Below are 27763 nucleotides of genomic sequence, written 5' to 3'. Positions count from 1 at the left end.
GTTTCTGTGAATAAGTACTCAAAACAGACATACTTTTGTTGGGAATTATGTGATCTCTGCATCCTCCTCACACTTCTGTCTTGACCGGGTGGCCCTGCCACCCCCACTCACAAACACCTGTCATTCTGTTTCATCCCTTGGCTTCACATATTTTCCTTAAAAAGTTTCATGGCAGATTCTCCCTCTTCCTTTCTGAACTCAAGATATACTTTTATATAACTTTGTTCTAGTTTAAAACTAGTTAAGGGGAAAAAACACTTGTGGAAAGTAATTTAAAAACTACATCAGCGGTTAATTTTTTTTTTTTTAATCCTGGGCGGTGTCCTTTAATTGAGGGCAGCTTGAAGGCTGGGTGGTATATTAACTCGAGAAATGAGGTGAGATGCTACAGTGTAGAGTTGTAACCTCCATATTTGTGTGTGGGTGTGTTAACCGTGAAGACAAGTTTGAGGACCCCCTCAAGTCACATAAAGCAGAGGCCACATTCACCACTCCCCTGACATCTCTGACCACTTTTATGATGGAGTAATTAAAAATCTCCAAGGACCAGCAGTATTTCTCTCTGCCATTCCTCTTGGCTTCGAATAATCAACAGGTATAAAGGGGAACCATTACAGAACAGAATCTCACTGGGCATGGTAGTGCACACCTCTGTTCTCAGTGTTTGGGCGGCAGAGGGAGGAGGATCATGCCAAGTTTAAGTCCAGCCTCATCTACATGGCGCATTCCAGGCCAGCCAAAGCTACATAGCAAGGCCTGTCTCAAAACGAAACAAAACTTGATTAAGGCTCCAGAGTTACTCAGTTTTCAACTTTTAAATCTAAAACATCATATATTTTGCTCAGAGCTTTGCGATAGAACACTGCCAAGAGGTCAGGCAGGCCTGAAACATCATTTATCTTCAGAATCTGGTCTGGTACTGCTATCTCACACTGTGCTTCAGTGTAAGAGAATCTTAGAATGTTTTCTGTGATAACAAAAGCTTCTCATCTCTGAAAATAACATTCCAAACACGAGTCACTAAAACAGCGATCATTTCTAAGGTTCTTGAAGTCCTGTTCTCCCAGAATTCCTGGAAAGTTCAGTCGGTGTTCTACAGAAGGATAGACACTGTGCTCCAAGGAAAGCAGACATACTGACTGTAGGCTGCAAAGGGGTCTCCCAAGTGAGGGAGGGGGACATCTGTCCTGGGTCTAAAGTGAGACCCCTTTGTCACCACTTGGTCAAGGTGGGTAGGAGCTTAGGCTGCCATCAGGCTCCTGGCTAGAACGGAAGGAGCAGTGTGGTTATGTTGTGATTGATGTTACCCCGTGATGTGTATCCTCTGTCAGACAAGCTGCTTTCTTCCTGTGTTTCTCTAACAGGCAGTCGGGTTGCGGGAGAGGACTGTCAGCTGCCTGTTCTGCCTAACCACCATCACATGCCTCCCCACTGGAGCTGACCACAGACCAGCATCCCCACAGCATGAATAATTAGGTAGGCATAATGGAAGGCACTCACTGCACCCTCCAGTTGCATAACCCGGTCACTGAACTCTGCTATATCAGCTTCTATCTTCCGAAGGGGGAAGTCAGAGGATTTTCGTACAAGGGCACTGTAACTCTAGACAGATCCAATAACGCTTTTCATAACTGCTACCAAGTCAGGGAGGGGCCAGACATCACCAGCCTCAGCCAGCAGCCGAACGAACATCCCGGCGACATATTTTTCAAACAGACTCCCACGAAAGACATTCTGACAGAGCTATACAAGCTCACAGCAGAGAGGGAGAGGCTGCTGGACAGTCTACTGAGGTCAGAGCACATCCTGGGCATTTCAATGGGGAACCAGGAAGGGAATTTGCAGGAGCTGTCTGTGAGCCTGGCCCCCGAGGACGACTGCTTCCTGAGTGCAGGCAACCGGAGCAGGGAGCTCCCTGTGAACTCGCTCATTAGGAGGAGCACCCAAGGGAGCAAAAAGCCCCGGAGGTCTGGCAGGAGGAGAGAGAGCCCTGAGGAGCTCCGGCAGAAGAGAACCAGGAGGAAAGGGCGTGGCCGCCAGGAATCAGCTCCTCCGATGGGGAAGGACCAGGTCTGTTCCAGTAGCTCCCTTCCTCCTCCCCGAATTAGGCCTAATCTTCGACTCCTAGAAGAAAGAGGAAACTTAGTTCCTCAGGAAACACTTACCTCTTCCCCACGCAGGAGGAGAGAGAGCTGCCCTGCCAGCATCCTCAGGACACCAGATGCAGATCTGGGCTTCGGGAGCTCTGGGAAGACCTCAGAGGACACTGATCTTGAAGGGCCTCTGTCCCCTGACAGCAGCCTCGCTGAGGTAGGAGATGCAGGCATAGGAAGGCAGTTCAAGAGTCCTCGGAAGCAGGAGCCTCCAAGTTTGCCTGAAAGCCATGAGAAACATCCTGGGGCAGAGAGGGGTGGGACTCCGAAGCCAAAGTCATTGGAAAGGACTTGCAGGAAGAAGCCTGTTTCCAAAGTGGTGGCCAAGGTCCAGGAGCTGTCTGCTCAAGTCCAAAGAGTAGTTAGAGCTCATCCTGATGGTGAGGGAAGGGTAGCCTTTTGCTCAGAGACGCAAACTGAGTTTATCCCTAAAGCTGACTTCCTCATCCTCTCAGGAGCTAAGGATGAGACTCAAAGTTCCAGGAGACTGGGGGAGGAGCAGCGAAGGGTCAAGTCATTGCAACCCTTGGCAGCAGAAAGAGCCTCCATTCCCAGTGAAGCAGCCAGCACGGAGGGGGCTGTGAACAAGGTTCTACGAAAAGTGATAGAGAGTGAGAAGTTAGATGAAGCCACCGAGGGGAAAACACTAGGCTTCTCTCTCAACACAAGGGCCACCCACACTTTCCCTGAAGCTAGAAGCCAAAGGAAGACCGGGCTACCCCAGAGCTGCCATAAATCCTTGCTTCTGGATCTGCCCCATGCTGTAGGTCCTGATTCCCCACAACCCAAATGCGATGAGAGGAAGCCAACCCCCCAAGCACCAACAGCTCTTGGCATGGTATTTAATAATCCATCGCCTCAGTCCAGCGCACACAAACGGCTGTCACCTGTTCCCTCGCCTCTGTCGCCAAGGTGCCCCAGCCCTCAGCAGCACCACAGGATCCTCTTGCTTCCTCCACTGCCTAGTGAGGGAGAAGCTGTGCTTAATGAGTGCCCTGGTAGGAAGAAGGTTGTCTCCTCTGGGTTTCCCTCTGCTGTCACCTTGGAGCCATCATCTCCTACAAATGTCGTGGAGACCAAAGGAGGCACCCCGCCTTCCCTCAGAGCAAGCCAAAGTTGGCTGGTATCTGAGGAACCTCCAGAAAAAAGCTTGAGACCAGAGAAGATCTCAGCCCCACCTCAGTACCAGCCACCACCAGGTTAGTCTCTGTTTAAGCTGTTTTTGATCTGCATGTGGGAAATTCAACTGCAATTGTTCCGCTGCTGCTGTTGCTAGACTAGCTGGTTAACAATGGGATGACATTCCTAGGGCTGTTCATTCACTTGGTAACAGGAAACGGGGTGTGGGAATGGCAAAGATACTCTTGACCCAAAGAACTAAGAGTGCAGCTTTTTTTTAGAAGCAATACTTTGTATGAGCTTTTGAGTATCGTTTGTGTGTTTGCTTAGTTATTTATTTATTTGTGGCACATAAAGTTGCCTCCAAGATTGCTTAACACCCAGACTCAGAAAGGAGCAGGCAGGGAAGCAGCAGCTTGTCTCTGCCTTTGATGTCAGCATTGAGTAATTGGCCTATTGACCTAAATTCTACTGGTGATGCTATTGATGTCATTCTAGGGAATCTCTAAGAAGAAGAACAAAGGCATGCTGTTTTTACTCATATGTCTGGAGGTTTGGTTTTGTTTTCTATGGTTTTACGTCATGATTTATAACAAAAAATACTTTTGTTACCAGAAAGGAAGCATCCAATCTAACATGAAGATATTTGGGTGCATGGTGTGCTGGCCCATGCCTATAGTTCTAGCAGTTGGAAGGCTGGAGTAGGGAATCACCAGTTTAAGGCTGGCCTTGGCTACAGAGAGAATTTAAGGCCAGCCAGACTTGACAGTGAAAGCTTACCTCTGAAAATAAGACGTGGGTTTTTTTTTTTTTGTTTGTTTGTTTGTTTGTTTGTTTTTTTTGGAAAAAGGAAGTTGGTTCAGGTTTTCTTTTCTTTTCTTTGCTATGTAGTCACCCAAAGAAGCACAAAGCAGCTGTTGAATGTCAAGAATGTCTTATTTATAGATTACTACTGTGACTGGAGTAGCCATGCATAAGGTGCTAATGAGCTCCTCTGACTAGTCTGCTTGCTGTGATTAAATTTTTACATGGAAAATAATTTTGAGTGTTCAATTGCGAGTTCCAGTCCTTTGTTCTTGACCTTTTCCAAGCCAGTGTGCTCAAGCATTCAGGGTTTTGTATGCCGCTGTGCAGGTGATCAATGCTTCAGCAGCATATGGTCAGCGTCTTAGGTCGGAAAATAGCTTGTAATACGATATATCATCTCTTTGGGGGTACTGGAATTTTTTTATAGAAAACTCATGTGAAATTTTGAGATAAAAATATTGATTCAGGAAAGAAGAGTTGCCAAAAAGCTTTCAGCTTCTCTTGAATCTGTGACAGTTTACAAATTTCTCTATGTCCCCGAGGCAGGGTTTTGTTTTGTTTTGTTTAATGTGGTAAATACCTTTCCCATCTTGTTTATTCAATATGTCAATCTTAGTTTGGTAAAACTCGCTACTTTTTGTCTCAAAAAGAAAGTCACAGAATTCTAAAATTCATATCATGCGCTTCAAAACTCTAATAATGAAAATACTTTCTCAGCAAGGATGCTGGCAACCTGGACTCACTTGGCAAGTGAACTGAGTGGAGTTAGAGGAGGAAGCAGAGTGTGGAATTGTTGCTTTAACTCTGAAGGTTCTGCTATGGATAGTGGTGATGTCAACTTGACAGTCTAAATTCACATGGAGATGGGCCTTGGGACATGTCTGCGGATGGTATCTTGACTATGCTTATTGGTGTGGGGAGATCTATCTTAACTGTGTTTGGGACCACCCCCTTGGCAGGGAATCCTGGACCATATAAGATGGATAAAGCAAGGTGAGCAAGGCATATATTCATTGCTCTCTGTTTGTGGGCTGTGGATGCAATAGGACCAACTGCTTTGGGTTCCTGCCCCTTTGGCCTGCCCGCACGGTGAACTCTGAGCCCAAATGAACCTTTCTCCATTAAGTTGCTTTTGTCATGGTGTCTAATCACAGCAACAGGAAAAGGAACCAAGAGTTAGAAATGACATCAGATTCTAGGGTTCTGTGTACTCCTCACCCAGAATCTCTGCATTGAGTATGTTTGACATTTTGCAAGATTTTTATCCCTTAGTTTAGGATTGTCTTGTCATTTATTGCAGTCTCTTATGTTATAAAATCCACATCCTGTCTGAATTAAGGTTAGTTGTTTGTAAGCACATAAGAAGCCGTCCAGTTCCCAGTGAGGAACAAATTGAGCAGATGGCTCCATTTTCCATGTGGCTTCTCCCTGCAGTTGATCATGAACAACTTCATGATCACTGTTTTCACTCCAGCCCAGCCTTCCACTGAGATCCTAAACAGTACTTTTAGGAGCCAGTTATTAAAATCACAGGATTTGCTGGGCGTGGTGCTTCACACCTTTAATCCCAGCACTCAAGAGGCAGAGGCAGGCGGATATCTGTGATCTCAAGGCCAGAATGATCTACAAAGCAAGTTCCAAAACAGCCAGGCCTGTTACACAGAGAAACCCTGTCTCAAAAGTCGAAAACGAAAAAACATCACAGAATTCCTTCATTATGGAGACCTCCTCTGCATCTAACTTTATAGAAGGAGCTGAAAAGCGGGAGGAGAGTGAAGTGGGAGAGTAGGGTTTCTGTCTTAGATGGAATCTCTTAGAATTTATCTCGAGACACTCCAATCCTATCTTACTGGCTCCTTCTTGAGAAGCATGGAGGAGGGAGAGTTCTAGTAGCTCCTTTGATCTATGGCATATCTTTTCATTCCTTTTTCCTCTCTTCACTTTCCCTTCTGTGGCCAGAGTCTTTGTCATTGTTTTGAGTTATTCCTGCAGTGAGTTCAGATAGGGGAATTTTTCTTTCTGCCTGCTTCTGTGTTGCTTCTCACATTTCCCCCCTCTCGGTCTCAGTAGAGTTCTCAGTAGCAGCTGGCTGTCCAGAGGTAACTCATTTACCTTCACCCTACAGTGGTCCTTCATCTGTCTCCAACTCCCACCTTTTCCCCACGTTAGCTATTAACTAGATTGAGGTTACGGTCTGTGGACATGTATTTCCTGTGGAAATAACAGCTAGGTTATTCACTGAAGTGCTGAGAGCAAGACAATTGAAAGCCCTCATTAATTGCTCAAGTAAGAGATTAACTCCTTGGGGTTTAGCATTTGGATTATTTTCAGGTTTTCGCTTGTTTTCGAGCAAAGGGCCTGTTTCTAGATGGAAGACTCCAGAGTAACACGTAAGAAGTTAATTTTGAGTCGAAAGTGAAACCCACAACTTAAAAGACCAAGCATTTAAATCCAGTGCCATTGTCAGCCATGCAGGGCATAACATAGAGGTAGCACAAAGGCCCATCTCCTGTTGACTTTATAAATTCTATAACTCTCCATCCCGTGCCCTGTACACAGGAATTTCTTACATGTTGACAATATGATCAAGCAGAATATATACTAAATATGAAAAATGGCCAGATTTTCTTCTCATGGACCCCTCTACTGATCACTGTATACTGGATTTACAGGACTTTACTTTGGTAGAGGCTACTGAATGTTGCCAAGCCTTTGAGAAACATATTTCCTTAAATTAACTTTGAGAGGTTTTTAGTTATGCTAACCTACATAACAGGGTTCGGGGGGGGAGGGCTTAGCATTGAGATTCTTTTTGGATTTTCTGTTTTCATTTGCCTTTGATCTAAAATGAACCCTTTTAATGGCACAAGTATCACTTGACAGTGGTCTCACCTCACTGAGAGAAAAATCCAGTCTTCCTTGTGCGGTTCAACAAACATGATTTTTGGTCTTTGGAGGTAGTGAGGTGTGATGGAAGCACACGCCTCAAGCACAGAGTTTCTTGGTTTTGAATCACTTGACCAATTCTTGTGCTCATAAAAGATGTAATTAATGTCAGCCTATTTAGAATTGAGAGGCACTCATGTAAAAAGAGTATATTGTATTTAATTCTTCTGTCAAACCTTTGGTTTCCCTCTGGGTTTATATTATGTGGGATGTATATAAATTCTATGAATATAAGCATTGAGGGTTGATGTAATTTGATGAAATTTAAGGAAGTCCCAAATATTAAAAGACATATAAACACATATTTAGCTAACTTCAGAAATTGTGTAGTACATAGAAAGTTACATGTAGTTGTGAATATAGAGATTTCGGAAAGCTGGGGTTAGAGGTACAAATGCAGCCACAAAGTTTTCCATGTGGGTCCCTGGGATTTGAACTCAGGTTCACATGCTTACACTGCAAGCTTTCTTACTGAGCTATTTTCTCTAATGCCAACTTTACTTATTTTTAAATTACTTTTTCTTTTTAAAGTATTTTACAATTTATTTTATGCATTATTTTAAAAATTGTGGGAGAGTCACACACCAAAATTAGCCATACTCCCAAACTGTATATCTCAATGGACTCTGTATAGTTAAAGTGGCCATTTGAAAGGGAATCTTCATACTGTAAGAGGTTTATACTGTGTTTTTGTATTTTCCATATCTAATATATTTTTATCTACTTAGATAACACCAGAAATGGAAAAAAGCTCCATAACAGCATTAGAACTACAAAATGTTTAGTTTTATATCCTATTTCATAACTCATATTCATTGACTGCATCCAGTCTCTCTTTATCCTCTAATGTCTAACTTTTTTCTCTTTTTGAAATACTGTACTGTACCCACATGTCCCTTTGTTTATGTACACAAGTATCTTATTGACTAGATTCTGCATATGAGGGACATGCTTCTCTTCTTTCTGAGATTGTGTGACCTTGCTTATTTAACACATTCTTGGTTCATCCATTTTCCTAGAAATTTTGTGCTTTTATTTTTCTTTAGAGATGAATTGTGCGTGTGTGTTTTCTTTTTTAAGATTTATTTCATTTTATGTGTATGAATGTTTTGCTCGCAGGTATATATGTACACCATGTGAGTGCTTGATACCCATGGAAATCAGAAGAGGGCCTGGGATTCCCTGAAGCTGGATTTGTGTATACTTGTGACCCTACGTGGGGATACTTGGCATTGAACCAAGGTTCTCCACAAGAACGACAAGGCTCTTAACTGATGAGCCATCTCTCCAGCCACACACAATTTTCATTATCCATTCATGTATTGATGAACAACTGTGTTGATTATAGTTCTTTGCTGTAGTGAACGAAGCACCAATAAATATGGCATGTAAACCTCTCCATGGTAGTGTATGGAGCTCTCTGGATATGTGCCCAGGAGTAAGAGAAATGGGCCATATTGTACTTCTATTTTTAATTTCTGCGAAATCTCAAAACTGATTTCCACAATGGCTGTATTTACTCCCCACCAACAGTGAATAAGGGAGTCTTTCTCTCCATTTGTTGCCAAATTTATTGATGATAGTCATTCTGACTGGAGTGAGGTGGTATTTCAGAGTAGCTCTAATTTATTTTCCCCCAATGGCTAAAGATACTGAACAGCTTTAAAATACTTATTGACTGCTTCTTTTTGATAAGTGTCTCTTCATATCATCTGCCTGCTTTTTTGAGTGATAGTTTTATTTCTTTGGTGTTTAATTTCTGCAGTTCATTGTAACTTCTAGGTATTCATTCTCTTGCTTAAGTGTGGCTAGTAAAGGTTTTCTCCCATTCTACAGACTGCCTTTGTGTTCTGCTGGTTTTCTTTGCTGTACAGAAACTTTTCATTCTCATATGGTCCCATCTATTGATACTTTAGAGTTAGCGCCTATGCTTCTGCTGTTGTGTTTTCAAAGTCTGTAGGTAGTCCAAACTCTAGAAGGGTTCCTGTGTTTCTTCCAGAAATTTCACTTTTATTTCTTTAAGAAAAACTACAATGAAATATGCTTTATTGAGTGCCATAATTGTGATTCGTAGAGATTAAGATTATAGTGAAAGCGCATTTTTTTGTGTTTTCCTGTGTCTTCTAATGAACCAGGAAACTTAACACTAACAATATAACATTTGTCCAAAAAAGGTAAATATCTAGAGAGCCATGAGGGCAATGCCCTAAAGTGAGTATATTTGGTGGTAAACTTGAGAAGAAGAGAACAAAATCCAGAACCTAACCAAGAGAACAATCTAGAGGGACTCTTGGAGTCAACAGAGTTCCCACGCAACAGACACCTCCAGGCCTGGGATAGTGGGGAACAACAAGGGATGGAGCTGTCCCTGGAGCCTGAAGAAGGGACCAAAAGGGGAGGACCATGTGGTAGGAGTGGTAGATAGCCTGTCCTGACTTTCTGAAGTAACTAACAAAGACCAAGTGGAAGGGAATCAGCAAGCTGCTGGTTATGGCCTTCAAGACCCACCTGCCAGGGCCCAGCCATGGAGAGGTGAGGGGTGGGAGACTTGATGATGCAGATGAACTGCCTGCAGCATGAAGACCAAGAAAAGACTTGGGTATAGTTGCCTTAGAGGAAGTCATTTCAGTGGGATGATCTACTTGTGAGTAGGTGGGAAACCGCTGTGATTAGTGGGTGATGGGGATGTAGAATGGTAGCTAAGGTCCCCCCCCCAATTTATCAGTGAATACATGTGGAAAGTCAGAATGGTACCTAGACAGACATAGAGTGAATGCAAAGATGGGGGAGTGAGGCGTGGACTTATGTTTTCTTACAGAACAATGGTCATCTTGGTGGCAAGTGACTACTGCAGCATTTCCCTTCCTTTTCATATCTTATAGTTCTATGTTGAATCTGTTTGACTATCTCTTTCATTGTTAAGAGTTCACACATAGAAGAAAATTAATTAGAAGACCCTTTCATGTAGTTTTTGGTCCATAGATTCAAAAAGAAATTATCTACTTTTTTTAGAAACTAGAGCACATGTTCTCAACAATGATTGTATTTTGTATTGCTGTGCATGCTTTTTTCTTTTTTAAGAACATAGAATTAAATCTGTCTTACCCAATTATCACAAAGTGAGAAAAGCTGATCAGTATATGAAGCAATCTACCAATGAACAATTTGTATTATGAGGTCAGTATCCATACACAGTAAATGAATGGGCATTTCTCTCATTCACTCTTGGTTTTGAGGAAAGGATATGCATCAGAAATTCAGGCTGTTTGCAGTGAAGACCTGGTGTTTAAAATTCTCAAACTACCTTTTGGCCATGAATGTCTTTCCTGGACTGAGGTTGTGCTGTGCTATGAGGATAACGCCTTCTAATAAACGGTGCTTCATTTTCTCTCTTCTGTTCTCGGATTCAGAACACAAGAATCAAAGCAAAATGGCTGTCTGTGGTAGCAGACTTGCAAAGCCATCCGAAAAAAGTTCTGAAGATAATAGAAGTAGCAGAATTAGCATCATGGTTAAAATTAAAAGCTACTCAGGCTGGAAAAATGTTTCAGAAGTTAAGAGCACTTGCTGTTCTTCCAGAGATCCTGAGTTCAATTCCCAGAAACCACATAGTGACTCACAATCATCAATAATGAGATCTTATGTCCTCTTAGGCAGAACACTATACACATAATAAGTAAATAAATCTAAAAAAAAAAAGAACAGAAGAATCAGGAGTATTTTTTAAAAAGTAAAAGCTACTTTAAAATAAAAAATAAAAAAAGGAAGAATGAAAATAAGCTCTAGGAAATGTCACTACTTGGAAGGATTAGGACATGTGACCTTGTTGGAGTACGTATGACTCTGTTGAAGGAAATGTGTCTCTGGTGTAGGGCTTTGAGGTTTCAGAAGCTCAAGCCAGGCTTAGTGGCTCACCTTCTCTCTTCCTGCTGATTCAGTTGAATCAGCTACCTCTCCAGCAGCATGTCCGCCTACATGCTGCTGTGTTTCCATCATGATGGTAATGGACTAAACCTCTGAAACTGTAAGCCTGCCCCAATGAAATCTTTTCCTTTATAAGAGTTGCTGTGATTGTGGCTTCTTTTCACAGCAACGGAAACTCTAACTAAGACAAAGGTATTAAACTTTAAACAAGTGTATGACACAACCATTCTTCCAGACTGTCATTGATTGAGATATCTAAAGACTCATACTGTTGAGTCTGCCATCATGGTGGCACACGCCTTTAAACCCAGGACCTGGGAAGTAGAAGTAGGTTGATCATTATGATCTATAGGCCAGCCTGGTCTACACAGAGAGTTCCAGGCCAGCCAGAGCTACATAGTGAGACCCTGTCTGAAAACAAATAAATAACCCAAACCAACAACATGAACCCCCTCACACTTTTGAATTACAAGCCTTTTATCTAACTGATGAAGCTGAATATTGAATATTAAAGATATATGTTTTATCCCATTCCTTAGGAATTCTCTGAGTGGGGGGGGTGCTTTCTTAGAATAGTGAAAACCTTCACTACCACTCTGGGCCCACCTTCTTTCTCTTGATAACTGTTATTATATAATGACACTTTTCGTTTGCCAGATTTCACCCATTTTCTACTCAGGTCTATTTAAATAATTACCTTTTTAAGAAATAGAATCTTACTGTGTAGACCAGACTAGCCTGAAACTCAGCATTCTCCTGGGCTGGGACTATAGGTCTGAATCAACACACCCAGCTGAGTAATTCATAGACAGAAGTCAAACCATACTGAGTGGCCCGTGGAATGTAAAACCCAGGCGCGCCATCAGCTAACGGTCCTCTGCACGGCCTGGTAATGCAGCCTCCTGTTATAGTGTACTGTGGAGTTTCCCCACCCCCACAGGGAGGTCTGCAAGTCGTTTTCACCCTTATAATTTCCCCCTGTGTTTTAAACCCGATTCTTCCCATGGGACCCAGAGCCTTAGAGGAAAGGGGTTGGAACTAGGTCAGAGTTAGAATTCAGACATGTAGAAGATGCAGATACATTTGTTGGTAACATGAAGGATCACTGAGCAACGGTAAGAGTACTGTGAGAAAAGTTTGGGCCGAGCATCTGGGCAGACATTCCTTGCCCTCAGCAAGAGTATCTCTATCTCTGTGGAGAAGGGAGTTTGGGAGGGGCAGAGGCCTGATATTTGTTGTCAGACGTCAACAGCTTGCAGGGTAGACACTCAAGACAAGCAGAGCTCCTCCTGCAGAGAAACAGGCTGAGACGCCATGGCAGAAGCTGTTAGTACCTCAGGAAGAGGAATGTGACTGGGTAGAACAGCTGGCCCCCAAAGAGTGCATGCAGCAGGCATCACTGGAGAGAAGGGGCTTTGGAACAGATCTGCTGTCCTGCTAGCAAATGAACCAGGGCCTAAATCCTTGCAATTCCCTTGCCTAAAAGTCTTGTAACAATTGTATTCCTAAGACCAGTAAGTTGTATCATCCAAGGTTCATGTATTTCTTCCTAAGCCATGATACCTTTTGTTCCTTGTGAACTTGATTCCTGCATCTGAGCTTTCTGTTTAGAGGAAAAGCTGCCAAACCGTCCAGTGAGTTATGAAGCCACAGGCTTCCAGACTCTCCTAGAGGAGTTGTGGAAAGCGCATAACATGTGCAGCTTGAGACTCCCTTCCATTCTCCCTAGAATTTGATGCTGTTTGGGCACGTCTGCGTAATTAGAAGGCTGGGTCTGTCTAGTCCTTGAATCTACAGAGGAATATCACAACGCACAATTCAACTGAAAGAAGTGTGGATTTCAGGCCCGTTGGAGACGACCACCTTCACAGGGGGAAGATAAGTCTGAAAGCAGCGTGAGTCATGTCCCCCAGTTCTTCTAGCTCCTGGGCTCCTAGGAAGCTCAAGTCTGTATCATAGGAAGAGAAAACAACAGAAAATAACGTCAATATCTAATGCTACAGAAATTTCTTTGGGACACTAAAGATGCCAACTGTGTAGCAGAATGTACTAATAGGTATGCGTGGTCTCCACTGGGGAGCTTTGGAAACAGCACGACAGGCATAGTTCAGTGGGGTGAACTAGATTTTATCTTTTTCTAAGGAGAAGTGGAATATGTAGGCAGCTGTGCCTTGAGCAATCCATCTGGCACCTTTGATTGGAGAAGAACCTCGTGCCAATTTTGTTAGCAACAAGAGGCACCTTAAGCAACCAGAATACAAGAGAACAGTGCCGGTGGGAGTTGCACATTACATCCCTGAGTTCCCTTAATTTCTAAAAGAGTCCAGGAGGAGTCGCTGCATGTGTAGGGGAAGCCTAACCCTGAAGATGGGTATAGGCAGCTTATTTTGCTCCTTAATAGCCCCCTAACTGAATTTGTTAGACAGAATAATATCAAATCCAGAATGTTCTCTTGTGAACCAATGACACAGTATCATTGAAAATACTTCATAAATCACCAGGGAATGTTAATTTTATTTTTAACTACAGTCTACTGTCAGCCTATGGGGCTAGAAAGGACTTTAACAACCCATCATTTGTTGCTGTTCTCCAGTGATAAAATCATGCTCCAAATAATAGCTTAGAACTGATTGCTTTGTGTATAGTTGTTTCTTTGCTCTTGATTAAGTTGACTACATTTGTTTTTAGTTCTGGATCATGTTACAATGTGTTGTATTGTATTGTTTTGTTTCATTTTGTTTGAAACAGGGTCTCATTTGTAGCCCGAACTAGCCTTAAACTCATGGCAATCCTCCTGCCTCAGATTCCTGAATACTGGTCTTTCAGTCATGGAGTTACCCATGGTTGGCTTGCTTCTTCTTCTTTTTCTTTTTTTTTTTAAGGTATTAGTTTACATGATATCTTTGTCTCTTTGTACAGGCTAATATTGAGTTTTCTAACAAATCTGTAAATATTTTAAGTAAAGGGATTATTTATATATGATGTCTCTGATGTATTTTCATAAAGCCTAGTTTAAAATGGTTCACAGTATTCTTTTAAAATAATTCTGGTGTAAAATTTTAATTAAGACACAGAGAAACTAAAATTGAATATTTGATTACTAATGTTATTGCAATATAAAATCATAGATTAAGTTGGGGGATAGCAAAAAACAAGAGAAACAAAAACTCCTTTTCTTCCTACTAATTATATACAGACCATATTTTCTCTCTTGAAAGCATTCTCAATTTCTATAACTGCAATCTATCCAGTTCCTCCCGATTTCTGTATTATTTTGTCAAGGTGATAGGTTTCAGCTTTCACTTGGCTGTGTCACTTCCTAGTAACACGCATCTTATAGCAAAAGTCCTCATTGCTGTATCTGTTAGAAGCCCCATCAGACTCTTTAGGTTTATGTGTTTCCTTAATAGCGGGTCAACTTGTGCTGATGTTTTCAAATATGCTTGTTGAGTTTTATCAACAGCAACCTTCCAACTTCCAGTGACCAGGAAGTTGACTGGCGTCACCACGAATGTGATGGCTTGTCATAGCTTCTGTGACGACACAAGCATGGAGGAAATTTGAAAATGTGATTGAGTGACTTTAATTTGTGCGGACAGTGGCTAGGAGGGATGGCACATTGCCCTTTAGAGCATTCAGACATAGGGTTGGACATTCCTTTAGCTGACTCCCACGAGGGGAGTAGGGTTGGTTTGCCTCCGCCCTGTCCTTGGTGTCCCATTACCACCAAGAAATCACTCGACTGCTGTTGGAACACAGTGGAATTGAAGCTAATGTTCCTATTCTCCTCAGAGTCAGCACTGGTATTACATATATGTATAATCAATTTGAATATCTGAAACATTCTTTGTACTCAATAAGCGTTTCATTAAATAGTGAAGGAATTGACGGATGGTATAAATCTTGTCTGCAAACTGGCCATGGAGACAGTGTTGTCCCATTTGCCCTACATTAAAGAGAAGGAAATTACTTCATGCTATATTATGTGATTGCCATCATATCAGACACTGTTACAGTGCAATCAATCTTACAACAACTTACCCCTGAAAAGTTTTAAGGAGCCTAGGGTCCACAGAAGGTGAGCATGTGATTAAATGAAAAGGGCACTCACAGCGAAACCTTTCTGTGTGACAACTTTATCAGAACAGATCTTGAATTTTATAATGAAACTTATATTATATATTGTCGAAGCCAGGGGTAGTCAGGTAATCAAGCAACATAGAAGCCAGAGGCATTCAGCATTTCCTGTGCTCCACTGGTCACAGATTAACCGTGTTGTATTATGCATGATCAAAGGCTGGCACCTTTGCGCTTTGCCTTGCTCGAGCTGTGCTTTATGGCCTGTGTCCATGAACTAGAAGACTGGGCAGGTGCCTGTTGGTGCTCTCGGCTATGATCCGGGGATGTCTGCAAAACTCTACTGATGAGTGAGTGCCTAATGCCCGCCATTGGAGCTCAGCTGCTGTGTGAAAGCATTGTGGTAGGAAACTCACTACCATGCAGCCGTAAGCTGAGGTCATGGGACTGGCTTCTAGAAGCTACCAGCAGAACCCACTGTAAGATGTCCCAGTGATCTCCCTGTAAAGTCTGTGCTATCAGCTCACAAAGCAAGATTTCTATAGAATTCCGAGGGTGGAAGCTAAAGAGAAGGCAGGAAAGGGATGGGTGGACCTGGACAGTGGCCTGAAAGCTTGAAGGTGTTAAGAAATGGGGAAGTGTGAGAGCCCCAAGGACCTTTATTCTGAAGAATGTCTTTAGTTTTACTACAGCACATAAGTCAATCACAAAGGATGTGGTGGGCCATTGCGTCCTGAAGAAGAGGGAGTTATTCTGGGCATGTACACAGGAATCTTGAGATCTTCAAGTCCTCCCTAACACAGTGAGCTTCCATAGTCTAGGACTTAGCATTTCCTCTCTGGTCTTGTCTTCTGCCTCTTCTATCAAAACTTTGTCCCCACAACTTTCCCTGAAGTAACTGCAATAGGTTGTCCCCATTTCTGGAGCATACTAATCATAACATATTAGTGTCACAATACTGTGACATAGATAAACATCTATGTCTCAGATAAACATCTTGGGTCAAATTTTGGCCCTACCTACAGCTAGAAGATTGGTGACTATTTTACTTCTTATTCTGTAAATCAGAATCACACACACACACACACACACACACACACACACACAAACACACCTCCATGTGTATTGAAGAGCTTGGCTTAGTGTCTAACACATAATTCTCCAAAAAATACTTAGATCACAAAGTATTAAAGGTTTTGTTCACATATTCTTTTCCTGTTCTTAGCCTTAGTCACGTAAAGCTTCAAACTTTGCATGGATTGGAAAGTTGGAAGAAGGAAAGAGAGAAGCTCCTGCGTTTAAAACTTTTCTATAAAGTTATTTCAGCATAACACATTCTTTTAAATTCCTGATGTCTTCTACATTATAAAATTCTTATTTCTATCGTTGTAGATAAGCATCGTTTTGTATTCTCATGGAAATGTATACATAATGTTTATTAGACACCATCATAATTATTTGTTTATCTACGTAAACTTTGAACTCTGTGGAAGCAGATACTCTGCCATTACTCACCTGTGTATCTCTGGTTTACGTTGTATCACTACATAGCTTGCAGACATGTCCAACCTGCAGAGCCACACTCTCCCCTAGATAGCTGTAAATGTGGCACAACCCAAAACAAAGAATTTTATTCTTGTGACTTGTTGTTGTAACATATTTTGTGGTTCTTGGGTATTAACTTTGCAATGGCAGTGTCATATCCTCATGCCAAAAAGTTGGACATGTCTGATGGGCTATGTCACATAAGTGCTAGCTTAGTAATTGCTGAATGAAGGTGTCCATGTATTATGCACAAGTGATTCACCAAAGCCAAAGGAGATGTGATCATAGGAGATGCTAACTCAAGGAGAATCAGCATGGCTGAGAGCAGTGCTTATTACAGCATGGTCTCTGGGCAGCAGCATTATTGACCACAAGCAGAAAGTGCTTAAAATGTCATTTGTAAGGCTGCATCCCATAGACCTACTGAATCAGAAGTATGGGGGTTGGGATTGGGCAGTTTGTACTTAATCACTTGAATAGAAACCAAGATAATAGCATGTTATACTAATATACAGCTACATTAAATGAATTGAAAATCTTTTTCACCAAAATATTTTATTAGGGAAATGATAAAGAGCTCTGCTCAGCAAATAACTGAATTACCACTTAGCTATATATAAATAGTTTGAGTAACTGTTATAGGCTCATCAGATTTAGGAACTTGTACACTGTGAATATAAATATATTTTTATTTTTTATTATCTCACTGCTGATTCTTGTGCATTGCTTTTATATGGGAAGGGGAGGAGTCTTGTGAATACTTTCCTGTCTATCATTTGCTGCTGTGGTCATAATTTTTATATGGTCATAAGAGTATACATCTGGCCTCAACGCAGATGTCTTCAAGTGATTATGGATGCTGGCAAAGTGCCAACTGCTGCCATACAGTCTAAGATGCTACTATTCCAAATTGGATTTGAGTACACATTAGCATGCTAGTATATAGTGTTTATAATCAATTTTGCGTTATTAGCAAATATGTTTGGGCTATTGGATTTCATCTACTAAGAGTATTAAAACATCATAATCGCAACCACACATCTGAAGCTCTTCTTTCACAAGCAACAGTCCTGCCATTGTGTTGCCATCTTCCTGATGTCTTTAAGAACAAATGTCTTGAAAAATCATGTGTTGATGTATGACTAGACTCACAAACAGCCTTTGTCGGGAGACTGGGCCAGTCTCGTCACTACACAAGATGCTCAATCTTATTCCCTGTATATTTGGAGAAAACTTGTCTTTTTGTCCTTTGGACTGTTTTTTTCTTTCAGAGGATGAGGTCTACCTTCTGAAGACTCACTTGCCTTTTGATCACCTCCCCCTCTATTGGCTAAGAAAGCCATAATCCACACAGTTGTTCAACTGAGCTGGGTTGAGGAAGACACCCCGGCTTGGAAGGCAGTAGGCTCACTATTATACCACTAAACTTCTGTCTTGAAATCCCAGGCTATATGAGATCATGAGCATGAGCAATCCAGCAAGCATCGTTCCTCCTTCATTTCTCTTTCAAGTTCCTGTTTGAGTGTCTGCCCTGACTTTCTTCATTGATGGTGTGTGACCTGGAGGTATGAGCTAAATAAACCCTTTCATCTCCCAAGCTGCTTCTGGTCCGAATGTTTTATCACTGAAACGTATCATAGTGTGTGGCATTACTGTGTGTGTATGTGTGTATGTGTGCATGGGCATGTAGATGCTAGAGGTCAAGATTCGTGTCTTCTTCTATTGCTCTCTACCTTACTCTATGAGGCGGGCTCACCCACTAAACATGGAGTTTACTGATTGGGTAGCAAACCCCAAGGATCCACCTGTTAATTCCTCTCACTTTTGCTAGCATTACAGGCATGGGCCATCAAACCTGGTCTTTTGTGTGAATGCTGGTACAACAGACACTTTACCAACTAAGCTGTCTCAGCCACCTGGGTGTCTTGGATTCAAGGAGAGGACTCACCAGTTCCAAGTGGCTTTTCTGTAACATCACAGTCTTGAAAACGAGGGCTGAAAACACAGATGCTCTGTCATGATCACTTTGTTTTCTTTTTTTTATATATATATACCTCCACATGTCGCTACAAGATTAGTTCTATTTGTGAAGGGCTCCTAACAGATCGCCATGCGCAGTGTATCTTGCATTTAAACGTGGTTCCCACACCCGGATTAATTAAAGTGGATCAGCAGATAGCTTGTTTCTTTTTACCCACTGACAGAATAGAGTATTCAGACCAAATGAGTCTTTTTCATGCAGTGTTTCTCTTTTGAATATACTACTACCTGGTGGTAGCATCAGGCTTATTTTTAATCCTAAAAAAATGAGACAGGTTTATTTTGCCTGAGACATAAAGTATGTTGACATGTGTTTTAAAAAATAAAAGGTCACCCTCAGGAATAAGCCCTTGGAAGCACATACCCTCAAGGAATTTCAGCAATTTCTAATTTCTTTTTCTAAAGCCAATGACAGGTCTCCACGCTCCATATATGATTTAGTTGGTGGTAACTGTACCTTCTAGTGACTATAATATATTGTTTAGGGAATCCATAGATTGGTCCCTTTGTGTTGAAGAGAATGAAAAACAAGGCTCTACCCACATGTGATATTGAGTGGCAGGATATGCTGGGTCTTCCCACTTCAGTTTTGGGGTTCCCCTTATTTATAAAATGCTCCTACCACTGGCTTATAGGTAACTTGAAGTGTATATGAATCTTCAGCTACTTCGAGTTTCTACTACAATAGATATCTAAGTATTTACATTGGATCTTAAATTTTCTCTATAACTAATTTCTTTAAAAATATTTTAATGGGGGGCTGGAGAAATGGCTCAGTGGTTAAGAGCACTGACTGCTTTTCCAGAGGACCTGAGTTCAATTCCCAGCAACCACATGGTGGCTCACAGCCATCTATAATGAGACCCGGTGCCCCCTTCTGGCCTGCAGGCACACATGGAAGGAACTCTGTACACATAATAATGAATAAATCTTTGAAAAAATATTTTAATGGATATTATACCTAAAAGTATGTCTTGCAGCATGTGTGTGCCTGGTGCCCCGGAGGCCAGAAGAAGGTGCTGGGAGCTGTCATGTGTGTGCTGAAAATCAAACCCAGGCCCCCTGGAAGAGCAGCCAGTGTTCTTAAGTCCTGAACTACCTCTCTAGCCCTAAAAGCAACTTATTGATACTCTTAATATTATTATCACGAATTAATCGCTACTAGCACCTATGCCCAATGGGCTAAGCAACTTCCACAGTATGCCATTCCAACTTTTACTCAATATGGATTTAAGAGACAAGATTTTGGAAAAATCCTTTTAGTTTGGTACTTAAATCATCACTTACACTTAAATTCTAAGTATAATACATAGTCATTGAAATACTATTTGCAAGATTCCTGGACTTCTTTTTGCCAGTGAATCTCTGAGGATGGTGACTCTGAGTCTCATCTGGTTCTAAGCCCCTGAATTCTCTAATTTTCACAACAGACTCAGACTCCACTCATATCCCACAGTGAACTGCTGCCTTGAGGGTGAGTTTAAGAAATAAATTATTTTTTCTGACTTTAATTATGGATCATTTGTTACTTTGCGGAAAGTAATATTTGATAAAGATACTTCATGGTCTTTCTGGAAGGTCCCTAAGAATCTCCTTCACTAACTGCCATCTACGTATGTTTCTATCTTTCATTCCCTTGGTGGATTATTCTCTATTTAAATCTAAAAAGTTGTAGTTGCTTCAACTGTATGGTTCTCCTGTGCTTGATCAGATGGTGAGTGAAGGAGGCGTCGTGGAATGGAGCAAACTGGAATTCTGCTGCTGTGATGTAACATGCATCATAGAAAGTCTCTGCTGGGCATAGCAAAATGTACATCACAGAGTTCTTGGGGAGAGTCTATGCAATGGCTATTGCAGTGTTAGGCAATCATACCACTGGGGTGTGCCAATAGGAATAACTCCTGGCAACATTTCTGCTCTGCTACTGCCACAGTACACTGTTCCTGTTGTCTTTCCGGAAGCAGTAGCTAGCGAGCTGTTAACCCTGAGGATGTGTTGTCAAAGGACTTAGATTTTGATTGGATATTCAAGGCCACCATGAATTGGATGTGTCAGCAAAGATAAGAGTTATGTTTCTGATTTCTGCAATAATTTCTCTGCTTTTCTTCCCTGCCACTTTTATCTAAGAGAATGCATAGCAGATGGGTTCCTGGAGTTGGCTGAAAGTGCTCAAAAAGACCAGCGTATGGGCTCAAAGCGGCTGGAATCAGTAAATTGCATTTCTCTAGTCTAGAGCTACGCTTTCTTTTTTCTTGTCTGCACTCCCAGCCTGTAGCTGACAGATAGTGAACATTTCGTACAGCATTTGAGACGAAGCAGACTCCCTTCTAAACTGCGGTGACAAGGTTTTGGTACTGAGGATTTCTCATGGAAAATCTGGTTGTTTTCAATCTCTCTTCGTACTTCAAATAGGAGGGGGTTACTAAACCATGAAAGTTGGAGTGAGCCCGTAGTGAGGCCTGGCCACAATATCTGAATAATGATTGAAGACGGAGATCCCAGGTCAGACTAGACCAAAGCTCAGAATGTTCTTATAGACATCAAACAATGGCATTCATAAAGAAAATATAAAGATTTTCATTTTTGTCAAATTCTGGTCTATCATTCGCCACGTGTATTTTGTTGCAAATCATCTGCCTGGGCAAATCTCCACTGAACTTATATAGTTGCTTATTGTCAAATAATTTTTGTTGTCATTATAAATTGATAAGTTAAAGAATAATTCTTGCCAAGAGCTTTGAGCTTTGTTGTAGTGGACTAAGAAGCCTCATCTAATTGTTCTAAACAAGAGTTTCTTACCTAGAATTAGTAGACACAAAATTAGCATTACCCCTTCACAGAAAGCAGCTTTACTGAGAATACTTCATGCATCCAACTAGTACCAACTTAAAACATATTAAAATGAGCCGGGCGGTGGTGGCACACGCCTTTAATCCCAGCACTTGGGAGGCAGAGGCAGGCAGATCTCTGAGTTCGAGACCAGCCTGGTCTACAAGAGCTAGATCCAGGACAGGCTCTAGAAACTACAGGGAAACCCTGTCTCGAAAAAAAAAAAAAAAAAAAAAAAAAAGAAAAAAACATATTAAAATGTGCTAATAACAAAGTAATTCTTATCTACTTGTACTATTTTAAGTACTAATTCAACAAATACTAACCTTACATCACTGAAGGGTTTTATTCCTACAGAAGAAAACCCTTATCTAAAATTAGGTTTTTGATCAATGTCCTGGAATTACTCAGACCCGAATACTACAGTCAGAAGTTATTTCTTAATGCTGTCAAAATTATACTCCAGCACTCCCAGTTTTATTCCTCCTACATTGCTAGCTAGCGTGTCCTTTCTCCAAATCCCTGGGGAGAGGGTTTGGAGGAACCCATGTACTGTGACTTGGTTGTCTGCCAGAGCCCCGGGGAGAGGGTTTGGAGGAACCCATGTACTGTGAATTGGTTGTCTGCCAGAGCCCCGGGGAGAGGGTTGGAGGAACCCATGTACTGTGAATTGGTTGTCTGCCAGAGCCCCGGGGAGAGGGTTGGAGGAACCCATGTACTGTGAATTGGTTGTCTGCCAGAGTCCGACTCTTCTTTTCGCCTTAAAAACAACAAGGATCTGAAGACAGAGTGATGGAGAGGCGTGAGGATTTACCATTGGTTACAGCATCTTGTCTTTGCAAGGCTGATTTCATAGGATCACACTTTACTCTGGGGATCTGTGCCTTGCCCACCAGAGGGTGTGCAGAAAGTAGATGCCCTGCGGGGAAACTTTCATGCAGCCCAGTTTAGGTTTTAAGTTTGGCTTCTGCCTTTTATTGCTTTGTGTAAAACAAAAGGCTCAATTGTATACTGACATTTTTATTATTTGAGAAGGTCAGCTGGTCAAATGAATCATTTTCTTGCATTTAATCTACCAGCTAAAACTTAAGGGCTTTGAAGATCATCTGTGCTTTTAGGTTTTCGGAATTAGAAATTATCCTCAAGAAGTCTCCCGGCTGGCTCATTCTGGTCACTGGTCACTTTCATCCATTAGCTCCCATTTCCTTCAAAGACATCTTGTTTTGCTTTTCCTCAGCTGTCAGGAACAGGGAGAGTTGCCCTGCCCCTGAGGAGTTATGCTTACTGCTGTCAGATGGAGGTCAGGTCCACTGGGACCTGGGCAGCAAGAAGTAGCTTTCACCGCAGAGAGCCTCCTCGGTTCTGGACAGACTTGATCCTTTTATCATTTGGGGTTGAGTGTATAAACTGACTCGATGTCATAAAGAACTGATTGGGTGTCAGGTATGTGGCTTAGTGAGCCATGAGAAATGTGAATTATTATGAAGGACATGGGTGGTTTTTTAATTCTTTAAAATTAGATAATGATCATATATATATATATATATATATATTCCAAATATTTCTTTGTGAAAAGACTTAAACCTTGATTTTTAGCCATGCACAGCCCAAGCCATGGAATATTCTTTAAAAAACAAAAATAAAAAATAAACAAACCTCCTGTTAAACAGAGCAGGTATAATTCAGTTATTTATAAAAAATGACAAAGGGAAAGAGGAGAGGCACCCCTCATATGTTTTCTGTGCCATTAAAACAAGAACATGAAGTTGTTCTTTGGGCCACATATAAGTGAATCTGCAAAATGGGTGTAATATAGACATCAAGAAAAGGGTACTATTTTTTTAAATGCCCATAAATGTCACCATAGCAAACTGGAATCATGCACAGTGTCACTTGGCATACCTTTGCAAACAAACAAGATACAGACAAGATTCTTGCCAAGAGAAGCATTGTCCATATTGTGCATGCTAGGCACTGTAAGAGTCGAGACAGCTTCCTGAAATGGGTGACAGAACTGATCAAGAACTAAAGAACAAGAAGCCAAAGAAAAAGACGCTGGGTTCACCTACAGCATCAGCCTGCTACACCCAGAGTCAGGTTTCATTAGAACTCATGGAGAGGAGCTGAGCTGCCAGAGCTCATTCCCTGTGAATCCATGGCTTAATGTACAGAAGGATTTGCTTTATTGATTTTAGTGGTGCCAGTTGGCAGTGGCGAGGAACATGTAAGTTAGAAAAACTGTTTCTCTCACGGTGAGGAAACAGGAGAGTGAGAAGAAGACAGGAAACTCACCGTCCCCTTCCAGGACTGCCCAGGGACCTAAAGGCATCCTGATTCGTCTCAGAGGTTTTTTTTTTTTTTTTCTCCCAGAAGCACCACTCTGTGGAGCAAACTTTTAGTACATGAGATTTAGGTAACATTTTTATCTAAACTGCTAAACTGTACCAGTCCAGAAGATGGTCCTCTACTTCATTTACTCAACTAGTTAAACAAGAGGCAGCTTAGGAAAGAGAGATTTTAAGATTCATAGGAACCACATAAAATATATAAATTTTGTCTAAAAAAATGGCTGAAATAGCCCATTTGTAAAAGTACAGTTTTGAGACAATCACATAAATTGAGTATGGCCTATATATTAGTATCAGATAATGCTAAGGACTTAAGGACATAATTTAATCCGGAGAATATATTTGAAAATAAGAAGAGTCTTCAGACTTTGGAATTTTAAACTGTGTTGAGACTCTGAAAGACTATGGGGACATTTGAAGTTGTACTAAATGCATTTTGTACTATGATGTGACCACAAGGGAGTGGAATGTGGTGGTTTAAATGAGATTGTCCCCCATTAGCTCATATATTTGAATGTTTGGTCCCCAGCTGGTGACACTGGGAAGGACTAGGAGGTGTGTCTTTGATGGAGGAGGTGTGTCAGTGGGAGTGGACTATAACATTTTGTATGCAAGAGTTAACTCGATCTGCCTTGCAATCGTGCCTCAATGCGCGAGCTCTCAGCAGCCTCTCCACTTCCACGCCTGCCTGCCTATTTCTGTGTTCCCCACCACGATGGCTATGGACTCTAACCCTCTGAAACTGTACGCCCCAAATTAACAGTTTCTTTTCTATGTTGCCTCAGTCATAGTGTTTTACCACGACAATAAAAAGGTAACTTCAGCATCTAGTAAAGCAGGAGAAAGCAGAACTGCTAAGTGAATTTAAGACTCAGTGTGTCCATGTTGAAGTTCAGTTGACATGAGGGCTGGGTGGTGCTGGACAAAGGCCCTGAAAGACAACCCAGCTGTGCTTGGGAGGGGCTGGCAGAGAAGAAAACGATGCCACTGTAAGGAACCCTGCTCTGGTCATGTTGTATTGGCAAGAGGGAGTGAAAGAGGACGCTGGAGAGGACAAGATGCGACAGCTGCAGAGTGCAGTGACCAAGAGATGCTGATGCGTATCGATCTATGTCTGTGGATAGGAATCTAATACGTGTAAGTGTAGACATCAGTGATAATGTCCCATGGACAGCCTTTCCTGGAGACCTTTCTGTACTGACTCTCACCCATTTCTCTTCTCTTATTCCTTACTTTCTTCCATTTCTCAACACTGACTCTGACGCTACCTGCACCTTTGGACATTGGCTCTCAGATTGCAGTGGTATCAACAGCAGACTTCATGGATACCTGGTATTGAACAGACACTTCACAAGTGCTATAGGTAATTCAAACCACAATCCACTCACTTGCTGTCTTCATTTTTATAGAGAATGAAAGGCAAGACAAAGTCAGAGAAGTGAAGCTGTTCTAGTCCAGGTGAGAAAGTTACAACCACCATGCAGATAAGGGCAAATTGGAATCTCTTATTAAACAACAACCAAGAGCATCCTCCTTCACCAAAGAACTCTTGGTATTGAAGATCAGGGGTACAGCATTTATAAAAGCAAAACCCACCAAAACCAAACTGATGTCATTGTCAGGTGTGGGTCAGGGGGACCTGGTAGCATTTGTTTTGGCAGAACACATCAACTGTTATGGTTATACATTTGGCCATGGTCACAGTCGTAGTAAGTCCCAAATGCACTGCCAAGGTGGGCTTGACTGATCAGGGGTTAGAGGCCAAAAGGTGCCTGAGCCGGCACAAAATGGAGTCAGGGTAAGATCAGGACAAGATGGTGTTACCTCAGTCACTTCAAAGTACATTGCCTGGGTCTCACATCGCTGTCAGGGTGCAGAGGCCAACCCAAGCTTGACCAGCTTCAGTTGCGGTCCTATATCTGATGACCGTGCCTCCTTTCACGGGAGACAGACAGTAGAGTGAAAACCTGGAGTCAATTGCTAAGCTAGCCACATGGTTCCTTAGGAGACTGTGGTACCTGGGGTTCCCTGTTTCCGTAAGGTCGGTCACAGAAAGAACTGTGAGGGCTGGCAGGCAGGATGGCTCAGCAGTTAAAGCAATTTCCCCACAGGTAAGAGAATGAGAGTTTGGGTCCCAAAGCCTACCTAATTGCCAGGTGGATATGACTGTCCACCTACAATTGCAGCTTCAGAGGGCAGAGACAAGGGGAGTTCCTGGAGAAAGCTGGCCATTGAGACTAGCTATATCAGCAAAATGGATATGACTGAGAGACTTTAGCATGAAAAGAATATGGATAACCAATTGTGGTGCATGCCTTTAATCCCAGCACTTGAGAATCAGAGACAGATAGATCTCTGTGGATTTCAGGTCAGCCTGCTCCACATGATGACCTGCTTTCTCATAGAGGAAAAACGAAGAGGAAGAGGGTGGAGAGTCATTGAGAAAGATTCTTGACATCAGCCTTAGGCTTCCACGCTCATACACCACACATGTGCATATGTAGCTGCATATGCATGTGTGAACACGAATACATGTACATCATACACACACACACACACACACACACACACAAACACACACATACACACGAAAAGGGAAATAAAAATTATGCAAGCATTTCCCATAGAATCAGAAATAGGAAAATGAATAAGTTATCTGATTTGAGTAGGAAAAATCATTTCTTGAATAGAATCTGAATTACAGCTTTTCTTTTTCTCAGAACCCCCAACCCATTCCTGGGAAGAGGTGTAGATGCTGGGAATTTCTTTGGTGTTACCATGAAGCTTTGTTTTTAGCTCATTCATCTAGGGCTTCGCTGATCCATCAGTCATGTTACATTCTTGGGGGACCACATTATAATCATGCCACGTATCTTTTTTCTCCTTAAATCATACAGTTGCCTTTCCTGTGATGAAGTGGGGACTCCCAAACTCTGTTAAAACTCTTGTTGAGAAGGTGGAAGAGATGGTAGACGTGAAGATCCCACTGCTACAACAACAACAAAAAAAACAAAAGCAAAAACAAAAAAACCTGTCAGGGGAGGTCTTGGCTGAAGACTGAAAAAAAAAAGAAAGAAAAATGAAAAAAAAAGAACCACCAAATGGCTACACATCTTATTGTTTACATAGAACTTTCACATGCACTATCAGATTCTTAAAAAAAAAAATCTTTGTGAAGTGGGTGTGCATATTTCTGCCTTTTTTGTTTTTGAGGCTTAAGTCATAATCTTACTTTATTCCAGGAAGGGTTAAGTGACTTGCATCCAAAACAGTAGATAAAAAGTGATAAAATTTAAATGGTGATAAAAATTAGAGCAAGAAATATTGCTTTAGACTTTGTACGAATTTGTCTGGACCCTTGTTACATCTCACAGTCAAAGTCTGTGGATCCCTTAAGGTGATCTTTGCTTCTCTGTTTTCAAGGAGAAATTGCTGTAATATTGTTCACCCACGAAAGCACTTACTTAGAAATCTCCATCCTGAAATAGGTTATAAAATTAGCAAGCCACATTTTAAGCGCCACTCCACAGATCTGGGAGGTGGAGGATTTGAAGCTTTCCCTAACCTTCCTTCTGTTTCTGTTTCTACATGTGCTTCAAGTCCTTGTCTGTGTGGGCAGACGGCGTATGTTCATGAGAATGTGTATTTTTCCTATTCTTTCTAGAGTTGTATACCTCTTCAATACCACACACTTTTTAAGAGACTCCTAACAACCCTATCGTTGAGACAGAGATCATTTCATCCGCGTAAGTGTCAGGCCAAGACAGAGAAGATTGCATACAAAGGAAGGAAAGCCGCTGTTGTTGTCACCTGCCATGGTCACCCGTCCTCTCAACCGCATTGTGACGTGTCTGTAACCGTGAGATGACGTGCTGTGAGACTGAGTCATGTACAGAGCTCTGTCACTGTAATTGTTGGTGTTTGTAATCAAGAGACGTTCGGAAATCATGTCACTCATCCGAGATACCTACGTGG

At 41.8% G+C, this 27763-nt stretch overlaps 1 protein-coding gene across 3 annotated transcripts in view; it reads left to right on the top strand.

The window, feature by feature from the left end:
- The first annotated feature begins 1485 nt into the window (after window positions 1-1485).
- Window positions 1486-27763, top strand: part of Fmn1 (formin 1) — a 330990-nt gene continuing 304712 nt past the window's right edge. For 2 of the 3 annotated variants that reach the window (XM_038330188.1, XM_038330186.1), the window contains exon 1: window positions 1486-3352. In XM_038330188.1, coding sequence (XP_038186116.1) covers window positions 1486-3352 — 1867 coding nt within the window. Of the gene's footprint in view, window positions 3353-5558; window positions 5570-27763 lie in introns of those variants that run through there. The other variant, XM_038330190.1, reaches the window with a different exon arrangement.

This window comes from Arvicola amphibius, chromosome 5 (assembly GCF_903992535.2).
Source record: "Arvicola amphibius chromosome 5, mArvAmp1.2, whole genome shotgun sequence".
Taxonomy (NCBI): Eukaryota; Metazoa; Chordata; class Mammalia; order Rodentia; family Cricetidae; genus Arvicola; species Arvicola amphibius.
The sequence above is the reverse complement of the archived record's forward strand: the minus strand, read 5'-3'. Positions and strand labels throughout refer to the sequence as shown.